The sequence below is a fragment of the Palaemon carinicauda genome, unplaced genomic scaffold (assembly GCF_036898095.1).
Source record: "Palaemon carinicauda isolate YSFRI2023 unplaced genomic scaffold, ASM3689809v2 scaffold193, whole genome shotgun sequence".
In the NCBI taxonomy this organism is placed as follows: domain Eukaryota; kingdom Metazoa; phylum Arthropoda; class Malacostraca; order Decapoda; family Palaemonidae; genus Palaemon; species Palaemon carinicauda.
In genome coordinates this window covers 165551-192195 of record NW_027169512.1, presented here as the reverse complement: position 1 = coordinate 192195, position 26645 = coordinate 165551, and the positions used below count along the sequence as shown (strand labels likewise).

Here is a 26645-nt window from a genome sequence, read left to right as displayed (position 1 = left end):
GCTAAGGAGGTGCCGATGGAAAGGCGAATCCCTCCGCCCAACAACTGAGTACTTAACTTAATGGTTACTAACTTAAGTCTAACTTAATCCTAACATGATCTTCCTTAAGTCTAAGACCATCGACTTAAATGACAAAAAACTAATTGACTCATAATTATGAAATTTACAAATCCACAACTGGAAAGTCAACGTCTGAACAGAGGCGAGGAGACATATTAGTTGATATATTATCTAATATAACACAGTTATAACAGTTAAATGTATTTTAACAGCACCTTATACTTTCTGGATATGGAAGAAACCAATAAATGAGTTAAATAACTGGAATTGTAGCGTCAAAATCGTGTTTGAGGGCTGGAATTACTGTGTTGTTGACACTTGGAACCTCTCAGCTGGGGTTCGTTCAGTAAGTTGTTCGCTCATCGGAAAACTGTTTGTCTGGACTTAAACGCGTTATTTTACGTAATTTACTTATTAGAAATCAACTTTGCCTTGTAACCGTGCATAGCTAAGGTTTATATTTGGGAATTTTGCCACTATCTTCCTTTATCGCAATTTACGACATTGGTTGACGACTGGAATGACTATCTTGTTGACACTTGGAGCCTCTCAGCTGGGGTTCGTTCAGTAAGTTGCTCGCTCATCGGGAAACTGTTTGTCTGGATTTACAAACACGTAATTTTACGCATGTTACATCATATAAATTAATGTTAATCTTTGTTAATTATACAATATCTTTCCGTTATTGGTAATTTACGAGACTGGATTTCGTATCAGCATTAGAGATTAATGACTGTCTTTGTGTACCTCGCATCGCTGAGGACATTCGTGGAATCGAAAATATCCCTGAATTTTTAGATAATTAGTTATGGACCTGAGTAATAATCTAATTTGTGATATATTCTCATATTTTCCTTCAATTTCTGACCTAAGTATGTTACACTATTCGCCGACATGCTAGAAAAGTCCTCTAGTTACGATATACAGATCGTATCTTGGACTAGAAAACACTGGAAACTTCGCGATGCAAGTTTCCAGAGAACCCTTGTTTGGGCTGAAGAAGAATGCAGTTTAAAAAGAAATTTGTATATAAAGTTAATGTTGTTTATATATATATATATATATATATATATATATATATATATATATATATATATATATATATATATATATATATATATATATATATATATATATATATATATATATATATATATATATATATCTCATTGTCTTTCAATGTGTTTGGTTAGTTCTTAATATTGAAGATGCACTTAAGAAATAATTTGTGCGAATTTTCTCTTTTTATAACAATGTGTTATCAAAAGTTGCATTTTCATTATAATTTCCTTTATTTCAAGAGTTGTATTTCTCTTTATCTTTATCTTAAATCTCCATTATCATAATCGTGGTGATTCTCATCATCACCTCCATCTCCTGTATTAACTCAAAGGGCCTCGATTAGATTTACTTATTTACTTTACTTTGATGGCTGCTTTTCCGGTCCCATACAGCAGGGGAACCCCACTCTCTACAGGACCTCCACTGTCGTTTTACCTTGTTCGTTCAGAGTATTTAACATTTCATATCATATATTGTTCATTTACTGTTAAATCATTGCTGTCAAAAGACTCATGAAATAAGAAAGCCTTCAGTTTCCTATTGGAAGCCTTAATGTCTTCAATCATTCGAATGTTTCGTGGGAGCTTATTATATAGTCCCGGGCCGTATATTTAAAGGCTCTGGGGCCTTTATCTTAAGCTTTAATTCAATAATTTTCCATTCATCATCGACTTCACGCTTCATATGCCTCAGCCATATAGGCCTGGGTTTTCCAACTCTTCTAGTACCTTGTGGAGCCCAGTTGAAAGTTTGGGTGAACTAATCTCTCTTGCTGAGTGCGAAGAGCATGTCCAAACCATCTCCATCTAACCCTCACCATGATTTCATCCACACTTTACACTTAAATAATCTCTTAGAGTTTCATTTCTAATCTTGTCCTGCCGTTTAACTCCCAATATTCTTCTGAGGGCTTTGTTCTCAAATCTACTAAATCTGTTGGAGATTGTTTCATTGCCCATACACTAATACCGATCTCACTAAACTGATATATAGTTTGATTTTTATATGTAATTTCAGGCGATTTGATTTCTAAATTTTTCTTAACCTAGCCATTGTCTAATTTGCTTTTTTCAATCTTTCATTAAACTCTTTCTAAGGACCCTGTATGAGAGATCATAGTTCTTAAATATTTAAATGATTCTTCCTCATTATTCCTTTCTCCTTCCAATGGTATTTCATCTCCCATTGCAAATTCCGTTCTCATCATCTCCGTCTTTCTTCTTTTTTTCTTGAGCACAACCTTATGTGATGTTTCATTCATTCTGGTAAGCAATCTTTGTAAGTCCTGTGGTGTTCTGTTAATGACAGCGTCATGGACATATTCTAGGTCAGCTAATTTCCCATTAACAATCCAGTACAATGCTTCTCCACTATCTCCAACTGTTCTATGCATCACAAAATCTTTGAGGAGGATAAACAACATAGGTGACAATACATTCCCTTGGAGTACTCTGCTGTTCACTGGAAATTCATTTGATAGGAATCCAATAACTTTAACTTTTGCACTTGCTATGCTCATGTACAAATCAAATTTACATATTTAAAAGGAACTCCATAATAACGTATGACTCCACAAAATTGACTGGTGCACACTATCAAAGGATTTTTCAGTCCACAAATGCCATCAAAAGGGGATTTATATATTCTACGCATTGTTGTATATGTCTCTAAATGCAAATTTGGTCCGTGCAACTAGTACCTTTTCTAAATCCTGCTTGTTCATCTTTCAACTTTTTATCCATCTTTCTCTCTAGTATCTTTAGAATAAGAATACTATAAACTGTCATGACAACTGACAAGTGTGATGCTTCAGTAATTATCGCAATCAGTCAGGTCTCCTTTTTTAGCCATTTGCATCAACACTCCTAATTCACATTCATCAGGTTTTGCTTCATGCCACAGTCTAGAAAATAATCTTGTGAGTATTCTGGGGGAGTCACTTCATTTTCAGCTACTATCATCTCAGCAGTCATTCCATCGCAACCAGAGGCTTTCCATCTCCTGAATTTTTTAATGATAGCTTCAACTTCAAACACACTGAAATATCTGAATTCATTTATGGGCATATCAAGGTCTTCATCAGCTTCAGGTATATCAATCAAATGATTCTCTTTGTATCTCCTATTCATGACATCACTGAAGTGTTCTATCTAACGTTGCATTTCTTCATCATCTGTTGTTATAATAGATCCATCTCTCTTCTTATGGGTAAAAGCTTCTTCTTCTTTGCTCCCATAGAGATTTCAATGATAATTCTATGAGCGATTCTTACACCATAGCCACCCCCTGAATGATAGCTCTGTCAGCCTCATCTGCTTTTCTGTCTAAATATTCTCTCCAGTCATTCCTGGCTTTTCCTTTGACCTCACTATCAATACTGGAATGCTCTACCTTGTAATTTTTATCACATCCTCGGAAACTTTCAGTAATCAATTTATGTCTGTCTCTTATATCCCAAGTATCGTTTTCAAACTCATGCAGTTTTTACGTTTTACCACTTGGGATTTACATTCCTTGATTTCGTGATTTCTTGTACAATACCCTTACACTTTATCATCAGTCTTAAATTAAGTCTTTTTCAAAATACCCATACCTTTGACAGTTGAAGCCTCCTGACTAGTACAGTGGTAATGTGTTCACCTAGCATTCGCATGGCAGCAAATCGATCCCAGACCGGGACCGCGAGTTTAAGTCGTTTACGGGGAAGGTCACTGCTGTGCTTAGGCACCACATTGGGGGGTTGGGCTTACCCGGCTGATGTTCTAGTGAGCATCTATTCTGATGAGACTGGAACTGAAACCTAACACCTTTACCTTTACAGTTAGATGCAGGAATTCGTGGTAGGCTACACCTTGATCTGAGGACTGTGGCTCCTCAACATTTAAATCTTTACATTGAATATGTCCCTTTGGTAATACATTATAGGCCTGCAACTCATTTAAGATTCAGATACGATTCTTGATTGCAAATTTAGTTTTGAGAAGTATAACCTGATTATTGCTTCTTCAATTGTACAAAAATTGACTTAGAGAGTCTTTTAAGATTTGCAGTGATTAATCTATCCTTAGGAAATGTTTTCATTCATCCTACCATGTTTTTATTTTCCACCTGACTGGCTTTCAGCTGCTAACTTTAATTTGTTGGACAAAAACTTGCTGTCTATTAAATTCCTTATCCATGATCTTGATATTAATCTCTGGAATAGTCGTTTAGTTAGTTATTTGTGCAGGCTGCATACATTTTTTTTATATAATTCTAAGTATCTTTTGCATTCAGATCTTCACAAACTGTAGACTATCATCCACTGCGTAGTACTTGGAATGCAATTAATTTTAAGTCTTGCCTGTCCCCATCATAAGGCTTAATATTACTCAATATTCTAGCCCATTTGTGTTCTGCAGAACCTGTATAAGTAGACCTAGCTGGTATTTTATATTCATTGGCTTAATTAGTTAGTTGATTGCTCATTTAACCTTACATGTAAGTTACACTTATTTATAGTAGCATCTGCATGGCTGTGATGAGGGAACAGTTACAACTCATCCTCGTTGATAAAGATTGCTAAAATGTCCTTTGTAACATCCCTTGGGTTCCATCTGCATTGCTTACTGCATTTAATCGGTTCCTTTAGCCCATTCTTACTTAAGCCCCTGCCCCAAGAAGGGCAAGTGTAGGACAGGCACTCTTATTTGCCCATAATTCTGTTGCTTTGAAACAGTGTTTAAAGGTTTAAAGGCCACTCGTAAATGGCAGAGGCAAGGGACAGTGACATTGCCCTAGAGACTGATCATATACACATATGATCAGCGCCCAAGCCCCCTCTCCACCCAAGGTAGGACCAAGAAGGGCCAGGCAATGGCTGCTAATGACTAAGCAGATAGATCAAACTGTCTAAAGCAGGTGAACATATGAGTTGCACCGGACGCCGGACAGAGGGCAGTCAGAGCTATGCCTGGCAACATGGCTCCTAGTCAGGCCTCAATAACGGGCATAGGCATAGGCACTTCGATGGTTTGCCCATGGTTTCCTCGTCTATGATGTCATCTACACTCGTGATAGCCACCCATACCATCAAATTGGTAAGTGTCTGACCGATTTGCAGGAAGGGGCTTGAACCATTTAGCTTTACTACCTTAACGTTGCGGCAGTTTAGGCATAATTCCTTCTAACACACTATAAATGTAGGAGAGTTGACCATTGGCGCTGGAGCTTAACGTTGCCAGAAAACTGGTGGTACTTCTTTTGAATTGAAATCTAATATATATATATATATATATATATATATATATATATATATATATATATATATATATATATATATATATATATATAATGTATTCCTGGCACACCTCTCTCTGAGAAAATGACCTTAGTTTAAAGAAAGAAACCTAATTGTGTTGTCATAAATTGGTGGGGCCCTTTGAATAGCATGAAGATAAAACTATTTGATAAACATTTTTATTTTTTCTGAGAATATTTTTGTTGGTGGTGGTATTGAAGGCTTATGTGTGAAAGTGTTTTGGCTTTCCTTTAAAAGAATATGTTCCAAAAACATGTAAACCAAATTTCTGAACTAGCTAGATTCCCCTCTGTAGGTTGTTGTCTCCTTAATGTTTTGAAATTATGAAAGAGTGCCTTTGAAATACCAACCTTCCCGTGTATTCCATATTCCTTCTTTTCTAGCTTTTTATTTGTATTTGTTCCTGTTTTGTAGTTATTATAACCTTGTAATTTTAATTGTCCTTTCGACAGAAATATTGTAAAATGTATAGAGAGAGAGAGAGAGAGAGAGAGAGAGAGAGAGAGAGAGAGAGAGAGAGAGAGAGAGAGAGAGAGAGAGAGAGAGAGAGAATGGTTAATGCCCAAACAATAACTTATAAAAATGACAATATGACCTATGTTCCAGACATTTTATCTCAGAAAAGGGTGTTTCAGACATATTTTATCTGAGGAAAGGGTGTTCCAGACATAATATTATCTGAGAAAAGGGTCCGGCTGTTAGACAACTGTATGAAAGTACGATAGTTTTTTTGTTTCGATAGACACACCTTCGCTAGTTTCAGTCTCTAAAAAATGAAAGGGCTGCCATTCGTAGGGGAAAATCCCTACCGTAGGGGATTTTAGAGAAATGTAGGGAATAGGGAATCCCTACGGGGAAAAATGATAAAATTTAGGGTAAAATTAAAATTTTAGGAAAATGGTCTGTTTGCCACGAGAGTGAGAAAAACGGAAATAATGTAGTTTTTATGAATTATTGTGAAATAAAATTTAAAGATTGGTTCAGTGAAGATCCTAAATCCTTATCCTGTACAGAAAACAAGAGGTGGAATTAGAAAAACGAGAGGAGAAAAGCAAAGGTCTCCAAATGGATGTTATCACAGAATACAACAGGACATCATTCTTATAGAGATGGTTTTCCTATTTACTTGGGATTTTTCATTTCGAATAAGAATTAAAGTTATGTTTTATTTGCATGTATGCATCAAACACTTGATGCACTTCGTTTTTCATTTTATTATATTTCTCTCTTCTCTATCGATGGTTTTGTACATCCAAACAAACACTAAATATCTATAGGATTTTTCTGACCTCACCAACTCTGCTATTTTGATAGCATTGGTCTGTATTAATATTCAGCCTTCAAAGAAGAAAGTATTAATTGTAAACAATGTAAAGAGAAGTCAGACTTGTCTACAATTCTTCATCCAGTATTCGTTTATCGACAATGACCTGGACTTTCAGGCATTTATTATGTAAGTTAATTCATATTTTTACATATTCATTTATAACGTCAGATATCAATGGAACTTTATGCATATAATTTTTCCTAGTTTATTGTGATTTTTATTTTTATTTTTCGTACATTATTTTCTGTCATTAGTGGCCGTCTGAGGTAAGACTGCCAATTTCCAGACAATGATCCTTTCTCGAAATTGACTAGGTTACTAACAGTTCATTGACCCAGTATCTGAATTTAAACCATTAGCCAAGAGCGTTATCATTTGTAGTGTTCATTTTCTCTACACACACACACACACACACACACATTGAATAGTCTGAAGGACACTCCAATATCAAACCATTATTTTCTCGTCTTGACTAGTGTCATAGCCTCGGTACTATGGTCTTCCACTGTCTTGGGGGTAAAGTTCTCTTGCTTGAGGGTATACTCTGCCACACTATTCTATCTTATTTCTCTTCCTCTTGTTCTGTCAAAGTTTTTATAGTTAATATAGATATTTATTTTAATGTTTTTACTGTTCTTAGAATATACCATAAGTACTGTTTATATATATATATATATATATATATATATATATATATATATATATACATATATATATATATATATATATATATATATATATATATATATATATATATATATATATATATATATATATATATATATATATCAAGGTCATGAGTTTAAAGTGACCTAAAAATGCAACAAAAACAAAATTATTGCCTAGGGGAAAATGGTCCTCATTTGTAGGGGAAAAGTAAAGTCCTGACTGGCAACCCTGTTCTCTTCAGTGTAGTGACGTTTCGCTTCCATGGTGGACGATCCTTCAAAAACTCTAGGATACTTTAATTGACGTCAAATTTTTCAATTTTCCATCGTGTGCCACCCAATATTTGAGAATTCTTCAACGTCAAGTTTAATATTCTACACATTTCTAAATCATAAGACCATTCTTGGAAGTTTGTGATACAATAAACGTACTAATTATCAGCAGGCAAGTTAAGAGATCTGGTAAAGTTTTAATTGTTATTGTATATATAAGTTATAATGCTTTTTTTATTAGTGCATCATATAAGATATTTGTTTATTCTGATCAATTGATTTACAAAATGCAGGATGCTTGAGGTGTATTTCTTTATTTCTCATGAAATTCACACCAAAACACTTCATGTAACAAGTGGGCCTATGGTAGGCTAGTTGGTAAAGTTTTACTGTATTACAGATCAATGTATGACATTGCAAGGTTATCAAGGCATTGATAAGCTAAGAATTGTATATAGTAAACACAGCTCCTAATAAAGTTACGACGACGGATTTCGAAACGTATTTGTGTCACAAATGTCTTGTTTCATGAAGGAATGAAACCGAGAAATTCTACCCAACCTAAGATCCTTCCTCAACTTAACTTTAAATGCAGTGGTCTTAATTACCAGATCCTCTATGACCTCCTCATAGGATGCCATGCCTTGCCTTGATTTATTTTTTTTTTACTTTATTATTTTTTATGCTACTTGTTATGGAATGGGGGTCATCGACGGATTGTATAGCTTAGAGGTCCGTCATAGGAGAGAGTGCTGTAAAGTGTTGGGATGAGAGTTGTGACGTTTAATGGTGATTATGATATTTTAATTTCTAGCGAAACTCGAATTATCTATATATAGGTGTTGGCTATTTTGGCATTTTATTTTCTGTTTTGACTAAAGAAAGGGCTTGTGGATATTAACTTGTTTATCAATCGATTGAAATTTTATTAATTTTCTTCGTTTTGAACCAATTAAGAGCTTTCAAATATTTATAAATTTATGGATCTCGGTATTATTACAGTTTCAATCCATTATGGGAAATCTATTATGATAATATATTTCCCGAGTAAAGCAAGTCTTTTATAGTATTTCTGTAAAATATTATCTGTCGCAAATGCCTAGTTCTTTATATATCGACGATCAAACTCACGCTAATCATGTCTTCCTCCCAGATTTTTTCTAAGTCTGTTGTTATTGTTGACTGTGTCTTGTATTTGCTTAAATGAGCCCTGTAACCACTATAATCCGCAGACAAACTAGTCCACTATGAAATCTTACCACGTTTGGGCCAATCACAGCGCCTGTCCACTATGACGTCATACATGTTTGTCCAATCACAGCGCGACAATACAACTGCGCGACAATACAACTGCGCGACAATACAACTGCGCGACAATACAACTGCGGCGACAATACATCATCTTCCCAGGCATTCATTTCGTTCTTAGACATGGAGACCATAGAAAGCACGTCATCTCATGTTGCACAAGAAGTTGAAATTCCATCTTCTTGTCCTGACTGTTTCCTAACTTACAATGAATTTGTTGAAAAACTAGTGCATTTGTGCCAGAGACACAATTTAATTTTACAAAATAAAAATTGTCCTGCATGCCAAGGAACCTTCCCAACGGCTTTCACGTTTTCCTCAAAACAGCAGCACATCTTTATGAACCCAACAGTTTAAGGTAAGCTTCATTAATTTATAGAGTATATTATAATGGTGATAGTATAACCGATGTATACAGCAGTACCATCACATTGGATTTGGTTTGATGGATGTGTTAGGTAGTGGCTGTAAAAGGGGGGGGGGTCGCAGGGGCTAGGTCTAGGTAGGGGTACAGGGCCCTAGGTTAGGTGGTTGTATTAGGTTCGGTAGTGTCCCAAAAATCACTGTGGCCTTGAGGGGGGGTTCGCAGGGGGGGTGGAGCCCCCCCCCCCCCCCCCCCCCCCCCCCCCGGGTAGGCCTAGGTAGGGATACCAGGGCCCCTATGCTAGGTTAGGTGGGTTTTCTTAGGTTCAGTAGTGCCCTGAAAATCACTGTGGCCTTAAGGGGGGGGTCGCAGGGGGGGCGGAGCCCCTCCCGGTAGGGCTAGATAGGGTATAGGGGGAGGGGTGGTGGAAGGATAAGTATTCATTTATTGCAAATATCATTTGACGCCCCCCCCCCCCACCCAAAACCCCGGTTCCCCACCTGGTGTCCCCCATAATTGTTGGGATGAAGTAGGGTCTTTCTGCACTCCGGAACAACTTGTTGTTTTAACTCCAATTACATAGTAAATCTCTAAATCGGATGGTTTGGCGGTCAAATAAAACGTTAAATTCGTTGAAACTACACTATTTCTGATGCAACAAATATATTTTTATTCCAGTTTCCCCATAATGGATGAAACTGTAAAATTTACCGGATCTTCTTTTACAAGATCCATTTTTTTCCTCATATGGATTTAGTTCCACCATGAATAGGCTATCATTGGGAGAATAGGTTTTTCACAAGGGAATCCAATCTGTTTTAAAATTTAGTGTAATTCTATTTATTGTTTTAAAACACACACACTGTTCAGTGTTCAGTATATAGCTATTGTTCATTTAAAAGTAAAACATATCCAAAACCAATCCACTTTTTTGGGCTCAAGCCATGTCGTCCTGATGGAAGGTTCCTTTAGGCAGCTTTCTAAGGGATATTTGGCTACAAAACAGGACGACAAGGCCATCTCACCCTAAAATAGATTTTTCGCTTTGCTTCAAAATCCGTTTATTAGTGTGCACAACTCTATCTGTGTACCAGATACCAGAACAGAGGGGAAGTAAAATTATTTTACTTGAGTGAAGCAAGCCACGGCGGAACAGAAACCATTTAATGGATGGGATATAAATTATAGGTAATTAAGATACTTTATTAGGGCCCACTAGGATGGCGTGTGTAATGCATCAATGTACGGCTTACCAGAACAGAGGAGGAATGACATAATGTTTATTTGCTAGCGAAGCAAGCCACAGCAGAGCAAAACCCATTTGACGGACGTGATGTGAATTTAGGTAATTGTGATACTTTCATTTCTTGCAACATACTCAAACCATATATTTTTCAAACTCTATCTTGTTTGTATTATGCATTTATGACTATTTTTATCGTTGCAAATTACTTGTTTATGCGGTTTCCCCATCCAAAACCCTGGTTTCCCACTAGATAAAACACAAGATAACGAGTAGGAAAAATATATGGTTCATCTATTTGGCTTGAAATTATAGTATATATTACTCTTTTAATAAATAAATGTATGGACAGGTATTGATACAGTACAATTTCCACTCGTATGCCAGGCATTGTGATCCACTACTTGACGTCTTCATAAATGTTTAATATTCCTAGCATGGATATTACATTTCTCAGAGGATACAAACTCTATGGAGTGATTTGCCATCAGGTGGCTGTACTGGGTAAATGCAGGTTACGATACGCAGCCTATAGGTCAGAATAAATACTGGTTACGATACGCAGCCTATAGGTCAGAATAAATACCGGTAATTGACGCTGCCAAAATGTATTTGTTCTTGGTCCTTTTTTTTTTTCAGGGAGATTGTTTCAGCGTGAGCTGGATACAGTCATTAAAGCTGGATAACTAGCTATTTTTTAGCTGGTAAGGGTGTGGGGAAGTACCCCACCTTGTCGCAGGGCAATACAGTAGATACCAGTATAAATCCCAGATCTTCAGACTGTCCGCCACTCCCGAGCATTTACTTACGCTTCTTCAGGTGCCTATTCGAATGAGATTCACTTCTTTGGATTTCTTGACGATTGATTTATCATGTTTCATCCTGGTTTTCAGGAAGTATTGTTCCAGGATTGAGACAGATGGCTTAACTAAATTCACCAGGATATTGTTCAAATGGTAAACCCAGTCTAAAAGTCAAGCAGGGGATAGAGTACCAGGGTATGCTGAAAAACTCATTGAACATTTGAACTATAATATTAGTAGACTTAGTGAGGTAGCCCAGCCATTCCTGCACAACCAAGAACTTTCAGCTTGACAGTGGCAACGCCTTCTTGGGTATCCTTGCTGTTGGAAAACGTGTTTTGCACAGGTTCTTCTACTAGTGATGGCTCCAGTGTTGTAGGATGCGTCACAGGTCAGCAGCCAGCAATTTCCATATCTTCGTGTTTCAGTGGAGTGGGATATACGAAATGATCAAGCCTCGGATCTGAGGGATGAGAACCTTGTCAGAGGAGCTCCACTCGACTCCTCATCTCCAGGGATCCTACTGTTCACAGACGGTATCCAAGGAGCAGTAATCACTCGCCTGAGGAACCAGAATGCCTCAGGGATGTATACCGCAGATAAACACCTGCTTTTCATCCTTCCATATTTTTTCACTTGACATCATTAGGGAAGTTGGTACTACATTGGGGAATCAGTTTTTGACCATTAGTGGTGTTTGGTGTTATTTAGACAAACCTAATAGCATTATTGGATATTTTCCTAATTTTTGTGACATTAGGGTGACAGTGAATCCACTATCTAAGAATGTTATGTTCTTCCTTGTTAAGGATTGTGACCAAAGCTCTTAATTGAATTAGATTCCAATCAGGCGAGGGACTTGTAAGATCCGAGTTCATGATAATAGGAGTGCGGCTAGCCTGCTACTTTTCTAAATATCTGTTGGGATATTACCTTGGAAGGCATTATGGCAGTAGCTCAGTGATGTACCAAATATGTGTTCACCAAGCACTATTTAAGGGAAGCCTTGTTTTCTTATACGAGTTGCTGGATGTTGAGTCCTATGGTAGCTGCAGGTGATATTCCAATGTAAGTTGTTGTGGTTTCTATTTTGAGGTATTTTGTATTAAGGTTGTCTTAGAAGTTCGTATTGGTATATAGAGCCTTATGGCAATGTATAAGTTTGATTTTCTCAATTGGGAATCATGTAATATTGTGAAAGTACTCTAGCTTCAACTGGTAATTATTAAGCTTCTAGGGACTTTGAGATTAGTCTTGTTGATCGGTCTAAGTTTAGGTAAGGGTATTTGGGTTGGTTACTCTATCCTTCACTTTTCCTCCTTCAGAGTGGGATTCGGCCATGTGAATGTTCATAGAAATGATAGATTTAATCAATATTTATTATTTCTATAAAAGGTTCACATAATCATCTCCCCTCACCACCTCCACTGATTAGGGAGTCAGACGTTGTTGAATACTATTTAACTTTTTATACTAAGATGGCTTATTCACTCTTAACATTATTGCCATATGATGCTATATATGAGCAATCATATACCAGGAAGGCTATGGAATTGAGGGAAAACGGGGAATTTAAATATTAAGATAGACTTCGACATTTGCGAGTTTTGATGAGGAAACCATCTGGGTTGTGGTGGCCTATGTGAAACTTCCCTGCCTGGTGATCATCACACTGGGATTTGAGACCTGCTCTAACTCATTAGTTTCTTAAGTGACTGCAACCTCACCCTTCTTGTGAGCTAAGGGAAAATTGTGTTGGCTTACTAGCATTTTGAGCTACGAGCTTGCTACTGGAACGTATTGAACTCGCATACCGAGGTAGAGTCTTAACTATAATATGTCTTAAATGTAAAATTCAAAAACCATATTTTCATTAGTCAATGTTAGTTTATGCATAACTTATTATTGCAGTCACAATTCTCATAGATATTTTTTTTCAGGGCCATTCCTTAGGGAAAGCAACGACGTTAATGTGAATTTATACGCGTTGATGAGAATGACTTTGAAAATCCATCCACAGTGGGTGCTTTTATTACAAATCATCAGCTTGATATTGACAACTGTAGTACAGGCTTCAGATGTAGAAGGAAGGTAAGTAATTATTGTACGAATATAAACATTTTATTGCTTGCGTAGTAATAAGTAAAGTGAAAAATATTTTTGAATCTGATAGTATAGAATCTGCATAGCTTTTTGTTTGGTTCACAAGTGGGGAGGAGGTAGTTGAAACCGATTGTCCCTGAAGGGTGTGAGTGCTACCAGTTGTATCTGAAGCGATGCACTCGAGATATTAATTATAGTTCTTTTCAGCATTCCATCAGCCCCTTGCAGTCCTCACTATTTAGCCTTCTGCTGTAACTGTTCCTGCTTTTTTTTTTTACCATCTTTCTGTCTAACCTCTTAACTTTACCTTCATGGTTTACTCCTTTTTTGTCTCCCTGTTGAACGTTAGCACTTTTGGCATCCCAGCTCCCCTTGCTGGGCTTTCTCGCCAACATTGGTGCTGGATGACTTCTGGGTTCCAGTGATGGGCTTTCTGGGTGAAATCCCATCACAGTTAACAACCTTCTCATTTTCGAGTTTTTGAGTATTAACTGTCATTGTAGAATCTGGGAGTAACATTTCAATTGAGCTAACAAGTTTCTCATGAGATTGAAATATACTTGAAAAAGCCTATTTGTTAGATAAAACTAGATTCTTTTTTATGAATTAAATTTTTGTAAACTAATGTGGCTTGTAGTGTCTAATGTGCATATCCCAGGATCACTAGTAAAATCGTGTAATAGTTTTACAACTCTTGACGCATATTTATGATTAAACTGTGCTGAGCAAAATTTGTCGCTAATGACATTTTAGAATTATGAAAAAGTATTTGGGAGAAACACCTACTTTACTGCTATTATGTATTTTATTGATGTAAATATTGTCTTCCAGAATCGAAAACCACAAAAATGACTTGAGAAATCCTGACATTGTAAACTCAACCACCAGAGGTAAGATATAAAACATTACTGAATTATAATGATGTAAAGTTCTACTTGATAGTTAATAGTAAATGTGTCAAGCAGGTAAACCAGAATTTTTATGTTTTAGCCGCAGGTCACATAGCGAGGTTTCTTAAACGTGTTGTCAGAGAAGCGGATGATATCCTTGAAGTTTTGAATTCGGCTGCGAGTGCAAGGTCTAACGATGCCTTTATTTTTGGTGAAATTGAAGAGCTGGAATTACTCAGGATGCCAAGATCACAGAGTATAAAAATTCAAGTTTGGAACAACATTATTCTCTCTTGCATCATCGATGATTTAGGCAACTGGAAGATATACTCATTGGACTTAGATATTTATAAGGTAAGTTGAATTACTATAATGTACAGTACAGTCAACCCGTGATTTTTGCTGGGGCAGAGATAACAAAGGGTGCTACTTTAACGTGAGGTCTACCACACTTTAGTGTGAGATCTACCTCCCGGTAGCACTTTAGCGTGAGGTCTACCTCCCGTGAGCGCTAACGATGACAGCTACCGTTGTTTAATCCTAACCTAACGGTGTTCTTTTATATGAGCGGGGAGAGCGGCAGCGAGAGGTCACGCAGTAGACCTCAGGTTTCATGTCGGTAGGCTGCATATAGCGGTAGACCTCATGCTAAAGTAGCACCTAACAAAGACTACAGTATCTCAAAATTCTTAAAAACCATGACATTTTGATAGCCCAAGGGTACTCGACTCATTACCACCCTCGCCAACTAATCACTGCTTACAAGCCATCAACTAAAATCATAAATAACTCTGCATTGTTTATTCATTACAAGTCTTCTTGCAATTGCTGGTAACATTGAAACAGTTTAAAAAAATACTAACATTTTATTATTCTCTAGGACTTCATGCTTTTCCTTCCCCTTAGTTGATTAGACTGGGTAAAGTCTATTGGGGGTGCAGATATCTATAGTTATCTTAGGATATGTCCATGATTATACATGATATCTTCGGATAGTCGTTTCGGGGGTTAGAACCCCGTGATACCTGACGGTAGTTCTCTTGTAATATCACTTGCAGAAATATTAATACAATAGGAAGCTGCCGAAGGGAACTTCCATCAGGATGACATGGCTATCTAACCCAAAAATAATTTTTCCTGCCTCAAAATCCATTTTAGAGCAGCTAATTTTCATTGTTATGTATGAAGCATTTCCTCTTGATCAGTATCCTGCACAGACAGCTGTATACTGTATATAGAAATAGGTGCCCTTACTATTTATGACTTAAATTACATGATTATCCTTTTTTTCATTTTGTATTTCAGACAACTCGGATTGCAGAAATTGCAGAGGTAATCAATTGTGACCTAATTCCAATTTCCGAAGAAAAGCTGATCATCACATGCATAGGAAGACGTTTACTTGAAGGTGATAGCAATGTGAAGACTTACATTTTACATAAGATTGCTGTGGGGCGTTATGATCTTCACCATAGTCATGTAATTGAAGCGCATGGCTCTTCCCATTTATCACTGTGGTAAGTATTTGAAATTTTAATCATGATATTAACCCTTTTACCCCCAGGCTATTTGGAACTTTCCAACCTTTAACCCCCAGGGGTTATTTTTTTTTTCAAGCACATTTTGCAGTATATATTTTTTAGATTGCTCTAACAGCCTTAATTTTCATCGTAGAGATGTCAGGTTGGTCTCATTCTCTTGGAAAATGCCTGAAGTTTCTCAAAAAATTATCAAAAATATGCAAAAAAAATTGTAAATAGCAGTTTTTTTGCAAGGACGTTCCAGTTCGTCCATGGGGGTACTGTAAAGGGATGTTTTGTGAAACGTACCAGTACGTCCTTTGGGGGTAAAAGGGTTAAACTCTTGGCCGAATGTGTTAGGGCCTGGCTGGGCCAGGCGCTGATAACTGGACAGTTTGGAAGTTTAAAAGAAGTTGGGAGGAATTATAGTTTAGTTTTTCCTTCAGTCTATGTTAATGCCAACAAGTTTCGATTTCTTATTAATATTATTATTATTGCTTGCTAAGCTACAACCCTAATTGGAAAAGCAGGATACTATAACCCCAGGGGCAACAACAGGGAAAATAGCTCAGTGAGGAAAGGAAACAAAGAAAAATAAAATATTTCAAGAAGAGCAACGAGATTAAAATAAATATCTCCTATATAAACTATAAAAACTTTTAACAAAATAAGAGGAAGAGAAATAAGATAAAATAGTGTGCCTGAGCATACCTTCAAGCAAGAGAATTCAAACCCAAGACAGTGGAAGACCATGGTACAGAGGGTAAGGGTGGAATAGTAAATTTAACCTCTGCTAACTGGTTGGATGTCATGTCCCCATTCATACATGGGTCATTAGGTGGATAGCTTGATGACATTCTAAAGGGTATTATATTAAAGAGTTCAGATACTTCAGCCTTGAGAGTGGTAAAGTTTGCACTGACTGCCTGGCACCTTGGGGTAAGATTTTATGTAAAATTCCTTACATAGAACAGCTTATGGCAAGGTAGGCTAACTGGTGTAGGTTAGGCATAGCCAACACATGACTAAATTTATTAAATTCTATTATTTTTTAATTCTCTTTGGAAGGGAGGAACTGTTTAGGCCTGTTGCACCATTGGTCACAATAGAGTAGGGGGTCTTTCTCTAAAGGTGCTATTCGCTCATTAAAAATCTAGTAATTGTTGGTACCTCAAAAAATTGAAGTGGCAATGATGCTATCATATGATATTTCCTATCAAATTAATTGCATAGATATTTCCTATCAAATTAATTGCATAGATATTTCCTATCAAATTAATTGCATAGATATTTCCTATCAAATTAATTGCATAGATATTTCCTATCAAATTAATTGCATAGATATCTCCTATCAAATTAATTGCATAGATATTTCCTATCAAATTAATTGCATAGATATCTCCTATCAAATTAATTGCATAGATATCTCCTATCAAATTAATTGCATAGATATTTCCTATCAAATTAATTGCATAGATATTTCCTATCAAATTAATTGCATAGATATTTCCTGTCAAATTAATTGCATAGATATTTCCTGTCAAATTGCAAAAAATTGCTGAAGTTCAACATTCCTGTTATAAGGACTCCTTTCTTCCCTGAATTCCACCAGTCTGAGCATTTCCACAATGAAATATCTAGATCTGGTGATGAAGACTGTTATAGCACCACACTAACTTGTTCACTCTCAAATTATACCACTAGTTCAATTGCTCTAAGGTGGATTCCCAAGTTAAAAAGCATAAGATGTACTTTAAAATTGGCTCTAAATATATACCGTAGTTTTATTTTTTTTCCATTTATAATTGTTGCTTCACTATATTTTACTTTGCTATATTTACAAAAATGGGATTTTTTTTTTTTTTAATTTACTAGATACTGTAATTTTATTTTTAATAAAGTTGCCTGGTTTGAGCATGGAACGAAAACTTTTGGTTGACATAATTATTTGTACTGTAATTAACTTTTGATTTAATATTTCGTAGTCAGTATAAGATAAAGTTGCATAACCACTAATGCTGATGGACATAAAGTCAACCTGTAGGCCAAGTTACTCTTGATATTGTTTACAGGCGGGTAAGCGACAATTTAGATTATTGGAAATCAGTGTGTTATGTATAATTTTATAGGCTGTCACTAATTTGCTGTGGGCCTTGAAGCATGAATTGACCTTTCATATTGAAGCCTTTTTAAGTAGATAATTTATTAGTATTGGTATAAGTAATGAAAAAAATAAAATAACAATTGAAAATAAAATGACATTCCATTCCTACATTATTCATTTTCACAATTGCCCAGCTTGTCCAAAAGCATTGAATCTTCACCAATTTTAAGTTAGGTAGGCCTCTTTTTAAGTTCTTATTCAATTAAGGGTACAGAAAATAAAAGAGGTTTAGAATTAGGAAAAACATAATTTTGTGCAGATGATGTGTGGTTTCACAAAACCTTTCTGTAAAAGGCTACAACAGGGAATCTTAAATATGGAGAGAAAATTCCAAAGAAATTTTGTCCTCCCTGCTTCAGAGCTACCATATCACTGTTCATAGCATGGACTAATTGGGTACTGTGTGAGGGAGACATACGGATTCAGGCTGTATTAAATCAGTCCCATCACCTCTTGCGCTGAAATAGGTTGGACACACGATGACATGTTATCGAGAACAAACACTGGAGCCGAGGCCATGTGAGCACTAGTACAGGATATGTTTAGTTATCTCTTATATTCTGAGTAAGGTTCATATGCTACACTTCCCTACACGAGTCTAGGTAGGAGGGGTTCTTGGAGACCACATATCACCTCCCAGAAATAGGCTTTTCTTGTGCCAAAACCCCATGTTCTAGGTTTATACGTTGTGTGGTTTCCAAGAACTAATATAAGAGAAACATCAGAGTAGATTCGTGTACCATGATGAACACAAGTCTCCAAAGAAAATAAACTAATGGTGTGTGTGCCTCGTGTGCATAAAATGTTTTGAAACTCCCCTCATAGGAGAAGATCCCTGTTTAGAGGGAGCTATATTGCCTGTCATGGTCAGTCTTTTGAGGGGCCAGGATAAGAGGTTTCCTCTTCTGTCGAAGTACCTCTCGTAGGTGCCATGGGTGAGCTGAGGACCATACACCCATGTTGAACTGCTTGGATTTGTTTCAGGTAGTGTGTTATGAAAATACTATATTATTTTTATTATTATTATTATTTCATCCAAGTAAGCTATGAGCTGAACTTAAGTTTGATCACTGCCTTTGCCAGTTTTGCGAACACCCTTGGAGCTGTGTTGTGTCCAAAGGGCATCACTTTGAACCTTTATAAACTCCTTCCTAGGCAAGTCAGGAAATATGGGGCTATAGGATGTGCTAATTAAGAGTCTTTGAGTGAGGTCTGTAGTACCCCTAGATGTAAAATTAACAGATATGTTGCTGGTCCTGTTGAAAGGTAGGACGCATATAATGAAGGTTCTCCCCTTTCGTGGATGGGACTAAAAGCTTTTTCCACACTAAAGTAGAAGTGAAATATTAGCTGTATGTGAGTAAAAATGATGGATTATTTCATAAGAAAATTTAACCTAGTCCAAAACTATGAGACGCCGTATATTATATGAACAACCGAGTTAATACTTGAAAGCAGTAAAGAAAATTATAGACTTTTTAAAGCTAACTAGTTCCCATGCTGTCATGAAACACCCGCCAAGTGACTTTATATCAAGTGACATAAACTTAAAGTAAACAACACCTGGAGATGAAATAATTAGGTATATTTATTACTTTAACTCTATCACCAAGAATCATGAAATATAAAATTGGAAGATAACCAACTCTACTTGATTTAAAGGTTGTGGAGCATACCTGAACAGTTTGTTACAAGGAGTGTGCGGAAAAGTTGTCATCGTGCGTTTACTAACAATTTCAGAAGATGGCACTTGAACTGTTACTAGCGAATGGGTAGCCTTGGTCCCAGTATTGGTTCTTGATGATGTGTCATCGTGTGTCTGACATAATTCCGCAATAGATGGATTGAATAAAGCCTAAATCCGTTGGTCTTCCTAACAGTCACTAAGTCTGTGCTTTGCATATTGATACTCTGGCCCTGGAGCAGGAAGGGCCAAATTTCTTCGGAATTTTCTTGTTGTATTGGATTTCCTGGTTTAACTTTTCAGATGTTCATGCACACCACATAGCACATCACCTCCATAAAAGAATTAAGTACGCAAAGGGAAAATTTTAAGTTAGTTAATGCAATTGTATTTATATTTTCAGGCATCAGGAAGGAGATATAATGTTGATGATCTGTAGCATGACCTCTCCATTTGCTCTGGATACTTCGGTAACTAAAGGACAAGATTATCAGTCCAGCCTCTATCGCTGGACTGGTGAATACTTTGACAATATACAGGTGTTTTCACCAGGAAATGCCAGTGCTAGTCATCATTTTGTCATAAGCAATCAGCATTTTATAGCAGAAGCACATTATACAAACAGTAAAGGTAAGTAATGTACAGTATTTTCTTTAGTATAATATTTACCAGTAGTTAATTATATTTCTGGGTCGACCTGTGACGGCCGGTGAAAAGGGTCCTTCTTTACACTTTTCTGATATAAATCTTCCAAACATACTAGTGAAAGATAAAAGCATGGAATGCAGAGGTTACTACCCTCGCTCGAGCACCTTGTGGGTGTTGTGTATACAGCAGGGGCATGTGAAAACCACTATTCACAGGCTGTCTTCCATTTAGATAATTCCTTCATCAAAGGGAAGGGCCATAACAGAGGCCCTAGCAACCACACTTGAACCACGCCACCGACACCTAACACGATCTATTCCAGTTTTATGGACTTTACAGTGCCGTAATATTTCAACGGCACATTATCAGTTGATTTCCTTAAGGTAAATTTTAAAATCCAGATACTCTATACTTCTTTATTGCCAAGATGCATATGTATCAAATGGACTGGTAAGTCTTTCATCTTTGAGTTTCTTGCAGAGGATCAACTTTGACTTCAGAAATACTGTATAAAGGCCAATATAGCTTTTCTTCGACAGTATGCATGAAGAGCTATCATCGAAATGAACCCATTTTGGTTGTTTTCTTTGGAATTGTCATTTTGTTAACCTGTAAAGTATACTATTGTTTGATTATCATGTTTTTTTTTTTTTTTTTACTTTCACTTTTCCACACAAGTGTAATTATGATTCTGGTTTTGTATGCTCAATTTTTAATTTTCATTAGTACAGCCACCTGTGAATGAGATATTAGATTTGTCTTTCCTAATTAATTACATTTTGATTGTTACATACGTTTTGACATAGCATCACTATATTTAACCATTTTCCAGCTGTAGTACTTTCTTAAGTCATGGACGCTCCCATTAAATTTTGAAGATGATCTCGATTTTCTTTGTTCGCCATTTTAAAGATAACGTGTAAACAAATTGACGTATTTTGACAAAATTGCCACCACAAATAGATCTTAGGCCATGGACGACTCCGTTAACCTTTGTTGAAGGTCGGAAATATCTAATTGCTCGTTTTATATGTCATGTATGATGTGACCCCCCCCCTGAATTTACCTTCAAGATTAGTCTTCAAAACTCCTGTAGTATGTGTATATATTGTACCAACCGTGTGTCACACGATCGTACAATATACAGCAGTTGTCATATAAAAATATTCTATATTTAGTTAATTTTTAAAGCTCCATCCCATATTTAAATTTTTACTTTTATATTTAAATCTTCATATTTATTTAGACATAAGTGTTAGAAATTCCTGGTATCATTACTCAATGTTTCGATAATGGAAATACTAACATTACTCTGAAACGCGTCGAAAGGAAATCACTAGATTTTTCAGCTTTCTTTCCTCAAGTTGACTTGGAAATATGTAAAACCTTTCCTGTTTTTCTTGCAAGCAATACAAGATAATACTAACTTAACAACCAAAAGTATTTTATTTTTATAATGTAAAAAAAATATATTTATTTCCAAGAAAATATTTGTTGCATTAGTGTGCTTTCATTTTATAAATATTGATCTACTGTCAGAGGTGAAAGTAATGAAATTAAATGCCTAAAATGAGATTCTGTCCTGGTTGAGTTAAATTTATGCTAAGTAGTACTGATAACAACTAGTACAGACCCATAAAATATTTTTTGTTACTCAATAATTCAATTATGAGAATACCAATATTAATCGGAAGCCTATAGAAAAGAAATCACTCGCTTTCTGCCAGAAATATGACATCACCAGACATAGATTTAAACTTGACAAAGATTAAAACTTTCCTTTATGCATTGTTTGTTTGAAATGGATACAGTATATTATCAATAAAAGAAAATGCAAACTTACGAAGAGATTATTTTATCTCTTTAAAAGAAGAGAAATTTCCAAGGGAATATTTTTCCTATTATTGTACTATTTCAGACAGATTTGTGACTTCATCACAGTGAAAAGTGATCGTGACTTCATCACTGTGAAAAAGTGGTCATGACTTCATTACAGTGAAAAGTGATCGTGACTTCATCACTGTGAAAAGTGGTCATTACTTCATCACTGTGAAAAGTGGTCATGACTTCATCACTGTGAAAAGTGGTCGTTACTTAATCACTGCGAAAAAGTGGTTGTGACTTCATCACAGTGAAAAAGTGGTCATAACTTTATCGCAATGAAATAGTGGTCGTTAAAGTTAGGGTGTAAATCGATGACTACCTGTATTGAAATGTGTAGAATTCACCTTTTTATAAAATGAGATGCATGAGCACTTTCTGACCATTGTCAGTATGCCCTTAGAAAGTAGTTTATTATGACAGATCCGAACACACATAAAAAGGCAAATGCTTGCTAGGTACTGAACGTTACCTTGACCTGTCCTATGTATGCGCTGTTGTCATTTCTATATGTGTACATTTTCGACTAGGTTTTAATACCTGGTCTCACTCGGATACAGATCTCATTATCCTTTGATGAAGCAGAGATTTTTAGCGATTATTTCCCTGAAATAACTATTGGATGACGTGGCAATCACGTCATTGGAGCACCAAGGGTAAAAATTTATTGACGCAGAATCGCGTCATCAGATTCCCAGAGGATTAAGACTTTTTCACTAGGACCTGTGATGGTTGTTCAGCAAGTCTTGTATTGGTCCTAGCTTCCTTGCAGGAATAAAATTATCATGTCTAAGATGTCTGTTACGAGATAAGCCTGGGATGAGAGTTAAGTGGCTCTTTTTTTTCTCTTCCCCTCACATGGGGCATAGCAATTGGAATCTCAACGAGGCAGGTGGACGTTGATACAGGTAAGCACCACATTTATATTATCAACTATATAGAAGTGTTCACTGCACCATCCTCCTTACGAGGGGGAGGATGGATAGATACAGTACAGGCAAACCCATTGAATTGATATGTCTTGTTTAACAAACTTGCTGATCTAGAGAGAGTTATTTTATGGATGACAGCCTTGGATGCCTAGGCTGTGAACCTGGCATTCCTTTCGACCCTAGGTCGCGAAGTGTATATGATGCTACGCCCCTCTTACCTTATCAGGTTCGAGCATAGCAATCCCAGGATTTTAACCAGCCAGTTGGTATTGTGACTTCTACCCATCTGAGAATAAGTTTTTTAATGAAAGATGCTTTGTGTACGTTTACAAACAAACCATAAGGTTTAGAAGTAATTTGTATTTTTCCCAAGTATACTAACCCAAGTTCTTTAACTTCCCTCCTTCACCTTCCCCAATAAAGTCCAGACGTCATTAAAGCGGCTTGTTTGGTGAACCATCAGAAGGGGTGGTGCTTCTCCACAGGCAACCACTAACTACTATCCATGGCCGACACAACTATTTAAGTTTTTAACTGCCGAGTTCCAGCTGGTCTTAAATCAATTCTCGTATTAAAGGACTCGTGTCTATATAGTTAGGAAAAATACAAATTATTCATGATATTAATGATACCTTCTAAATGATAATATTGCAGCAGTTTGTAATGTTTACCAGGCTTCCAGAATCTCATTAGCTTTTCCCTGAGCTTTTTGAACCCTTGTTCTTGCAACTTAATCATTGGCATTGGCAGAATTTTAGTTCTTCTAGACTGTACACTGTAGACTATTAAAGATTCTTTGCAGTGTCTGTTTGGCCAAAGTTTATTTACCATTGGTCTCGCTAAGTTTTGTAAAAATATTGTAAAGGCCTCCCATCAAAGTTGCTAATACTTTTAAGATGCTCAGCAGTCCTTTTCATGTCTACTTGCAGGTCATCACAACTGCTATAGCTATATATATAGTTATTCATCAGCAAGTAAGATGTACATTCCTCTTCAGTTGCTGCCCACGAAAGGTGCCAAACATTTCACATCCTTCGTTTTACGCACAAGTGGACGCACCAACACTTTTCTTGCTGTTGCCAATTACTGTCAAGATGACCATGATGGTAAGATGGAATAAGTTTTTCAAACACTAGTGATGATTAACAATTTGTCATTTTAAGAGAAATGCAAGTTTATAATAGTAATAGTAGTGGCTCTCCTAATTTCTATAGTTCATTCTGTTTGAAAAGTACAGTCTGTAAATTTATGAATTAAATCTTAACTTTCATTTTAGTTTCTTACATGGTAACCTATTTCTTTCAGGTAAATGTAATCCATACACAACTTCGGGAATATATTGTTATCATCACGACAGATTTGTACTTTTTCAAGAAATTCCTACCGAACATGCTATCCAGTGGCTTGCTATCGAGGTATGTGGTAAAATATTGTCCTTGGCTTTTATGTCTGTACAAATGTTAATCTTCGTCTTGCCTTACTCAGTATCATTATTAAGCTAAGCTGTATGTGTTTATTTAATTTTTCATCGAACGTATGAGTAGTTGTTTTATATCATCAATAGGCCTGAATCTTTTCTACTTATAGTTTTTATAGAAGGTAAATAAGTTTACCTAATTCTATTCTTGTCGTTGACAAGTCAGAACCGTAGACCGAGAGATTCTGATATCACTTATTATGATTGCTACAGCTTAACCTCCGTTATGGTAGGTTTTTATCTGCAATTTATCTTCCAAAAGTGATAGCTTTTCACCACCAGTATATGATTGACTTTGAGTGTTTTATGTATACAATTTCTCTACTATAACATATTCCTACTCTCTATATTTCACATGCTCTTACACGAGTCTCCTTACGTCGTCATAGGTCCCTGGTCAAGATTCAAATCAGCAACATGGCCTGTTTTCTTCCCCTTTCTTGTGAACATTACTCACTTTCATTCATTCTTTACATTGGCTCTCCCTTAGCTCATACCACAGATTATACTCTAAGGCCAGCATTAATAAAATAATGGTATGAAATAGGGAGGATTGTATGTGTAAAGAGGAAACTGAAATAGTTCCTTACTCTCTCCACTGTCCATTGTTCTACATCTACCTGCGGAAGGAATGTTAGATGGAATAGCTTGCTTACACCATGAACAGTAGTGGTTTGTTGATGCTAAATTGTAGTATTATGCATTGCTATAGGCTGCCTACTCATATTTGTATTGATTTTTTCACGTAACAATTACTTCCTCTTAACGGTCACCAGTTTTATGAATGCATGGATTTAAATTTTGCAAACAAATTATCGCAGTTTATATTGGTCAAACATTTTTATCTGGGCGTTATCTTGATTGCTTGCAAACAAATCGGAAATCTTAGATTTAAGCACACTAATTTTTATTTGCTGTTATCTGTAGATAAGAATTTGGCTCTTAATCAATACATTCATTTAAAGTTAGATTAGTCATATTTGGTATCCTAAATTAGAGAAGTATTTTTTTTTTACTTAGAATTAAATCCATTTATTTTTGCTAAATGTTTACAATCTTGTACGACAATTACTTTTACAGATGATATTCTGAGACTATAATATATTAATAACAATCAGAAAGATAACCTTAGATTATAAAAAGATCTATAGAAAAAAAGCAATACCTTTATGAACATCCTGTAAAATAGTTACTTAAATTTCATTCATCATCATCATTATTATTATTATTATTATTATTATTATTATTATTATTATTATTACCTGCTAAGCTACAACTCTAGTTGGAAAAGCAGCATGCTATAAGCCCAAGGGCTCCAACAGGGAAAATAGCCCAGTGAGGAAAGGAAATAAGGAAAAACTAAATGAGAAGTTTAAGAATAATTATAATAATAAACACCTTAATGTCTATAATCAACTGTTTGCAGGTAGAAAATAATGTTTTGCTTGCTGTAGCCAATGCGTTAACGGGAGTCAAGATATACCGGTATAATGGATGGAGGTTCGCTCCCGCAGAATTCCAATATACGCAGGGAACGTTTGGCCCCGGAGTTGCTGGATTGGCAGGTGTTAAGCTTGAAGAAAATATTCTTTTGGGTAAGACTGAAATGATACAAGCTATCATTTTATTAACCCTTTTACCCCCAAAGGACGTACTGATACGTTTCACAAAACCCATCCCTTTACCCCCATGGACGTACCAATCCGTCCTTGCAAAAAACTGCTATTTATATTTTTTTTCTTTACATATTTTTTATAATTTTTTTCAGAAACTTCAGGCATTTTCCAAGAGAATAAGACCAACCTGACCTCTCTATGACGAAAATTAAGGCTGTTAGAGCAATTTAAATAAGTTATATTGCAAAATGTGCTTTAAAAAAAAATAACCCCTGGGGATAAAGGGTTGGAAAGTTCCAAATAGCTGGGGATAAAAGGGTTA

The 26645-nt window shown here is 36.1% G+C and overlaps 2 protein-coding genes across 4 annotated transcripts in view; one reads left to right on the top strand and one right to left on the bottom strand.

The window, feature by feature from the left end:
• The window catches only part of LOC137635898 (zinc finger matrin-type protein 3-like), a 36870-nt gene extending 36316 nt beyond the window's left edge, over positions 1 to 554 (bottom strand). Inside the window, exon 1 of one of the 3 annotated variants that reach the window (XM_068368333.1) lies at positions 283 to 554. The gene's annotated coding sequence lies outside the window, so the exon portion shown is untranslated. Of the gene's footprint in view, positions 1 to 275 lie in introns of all 3 variants that reach the window. The other 2 variants (XM_068368332.1, XM_068368334.1) reach the window with 2 other exon arrangements.
• Positions 555 to 13351: 12797 nt separating this feature from the next.
• LOC137635893 (uncharacterized) overlaps positions 13352 to 26645 on the top strand; it is a 62363-nt gene continuing 49069 nt past the window's right edge. The window contains exons 1-8 of the mRNA XM_068368328.1: positions 13352 to 13499; positions 14343 to 14401; positions 14502 to 14755; positions 15707 to 15918; positions 20173 to 20399; positions 24160 to 24336; positions 24536 to 24645; positions 26134 to 26302. Coding sequence (XP_068224429.1) covers positions 13399 to 13499; positions 14343 to 14401; positions 14502 to 14755; positions 15707 to 15918; positions 20173 to 20399; positions 24160 to 24336; positions 24536 to 24645; positions 26134 to 26302 — 1309 coding nt within the window. The 5' untranslated portion in view covers positions 13352 to 13398. The remainder of the gene's footprint in view (positions 13500 to 14342; positions 14402 to 14501; positions 14756 to 15706; positions 15919 to 20172; positions 20400 to 24159; positions 24337 to 24535; positions 24646 to 26133; positions 26303 to 26645) is intronic.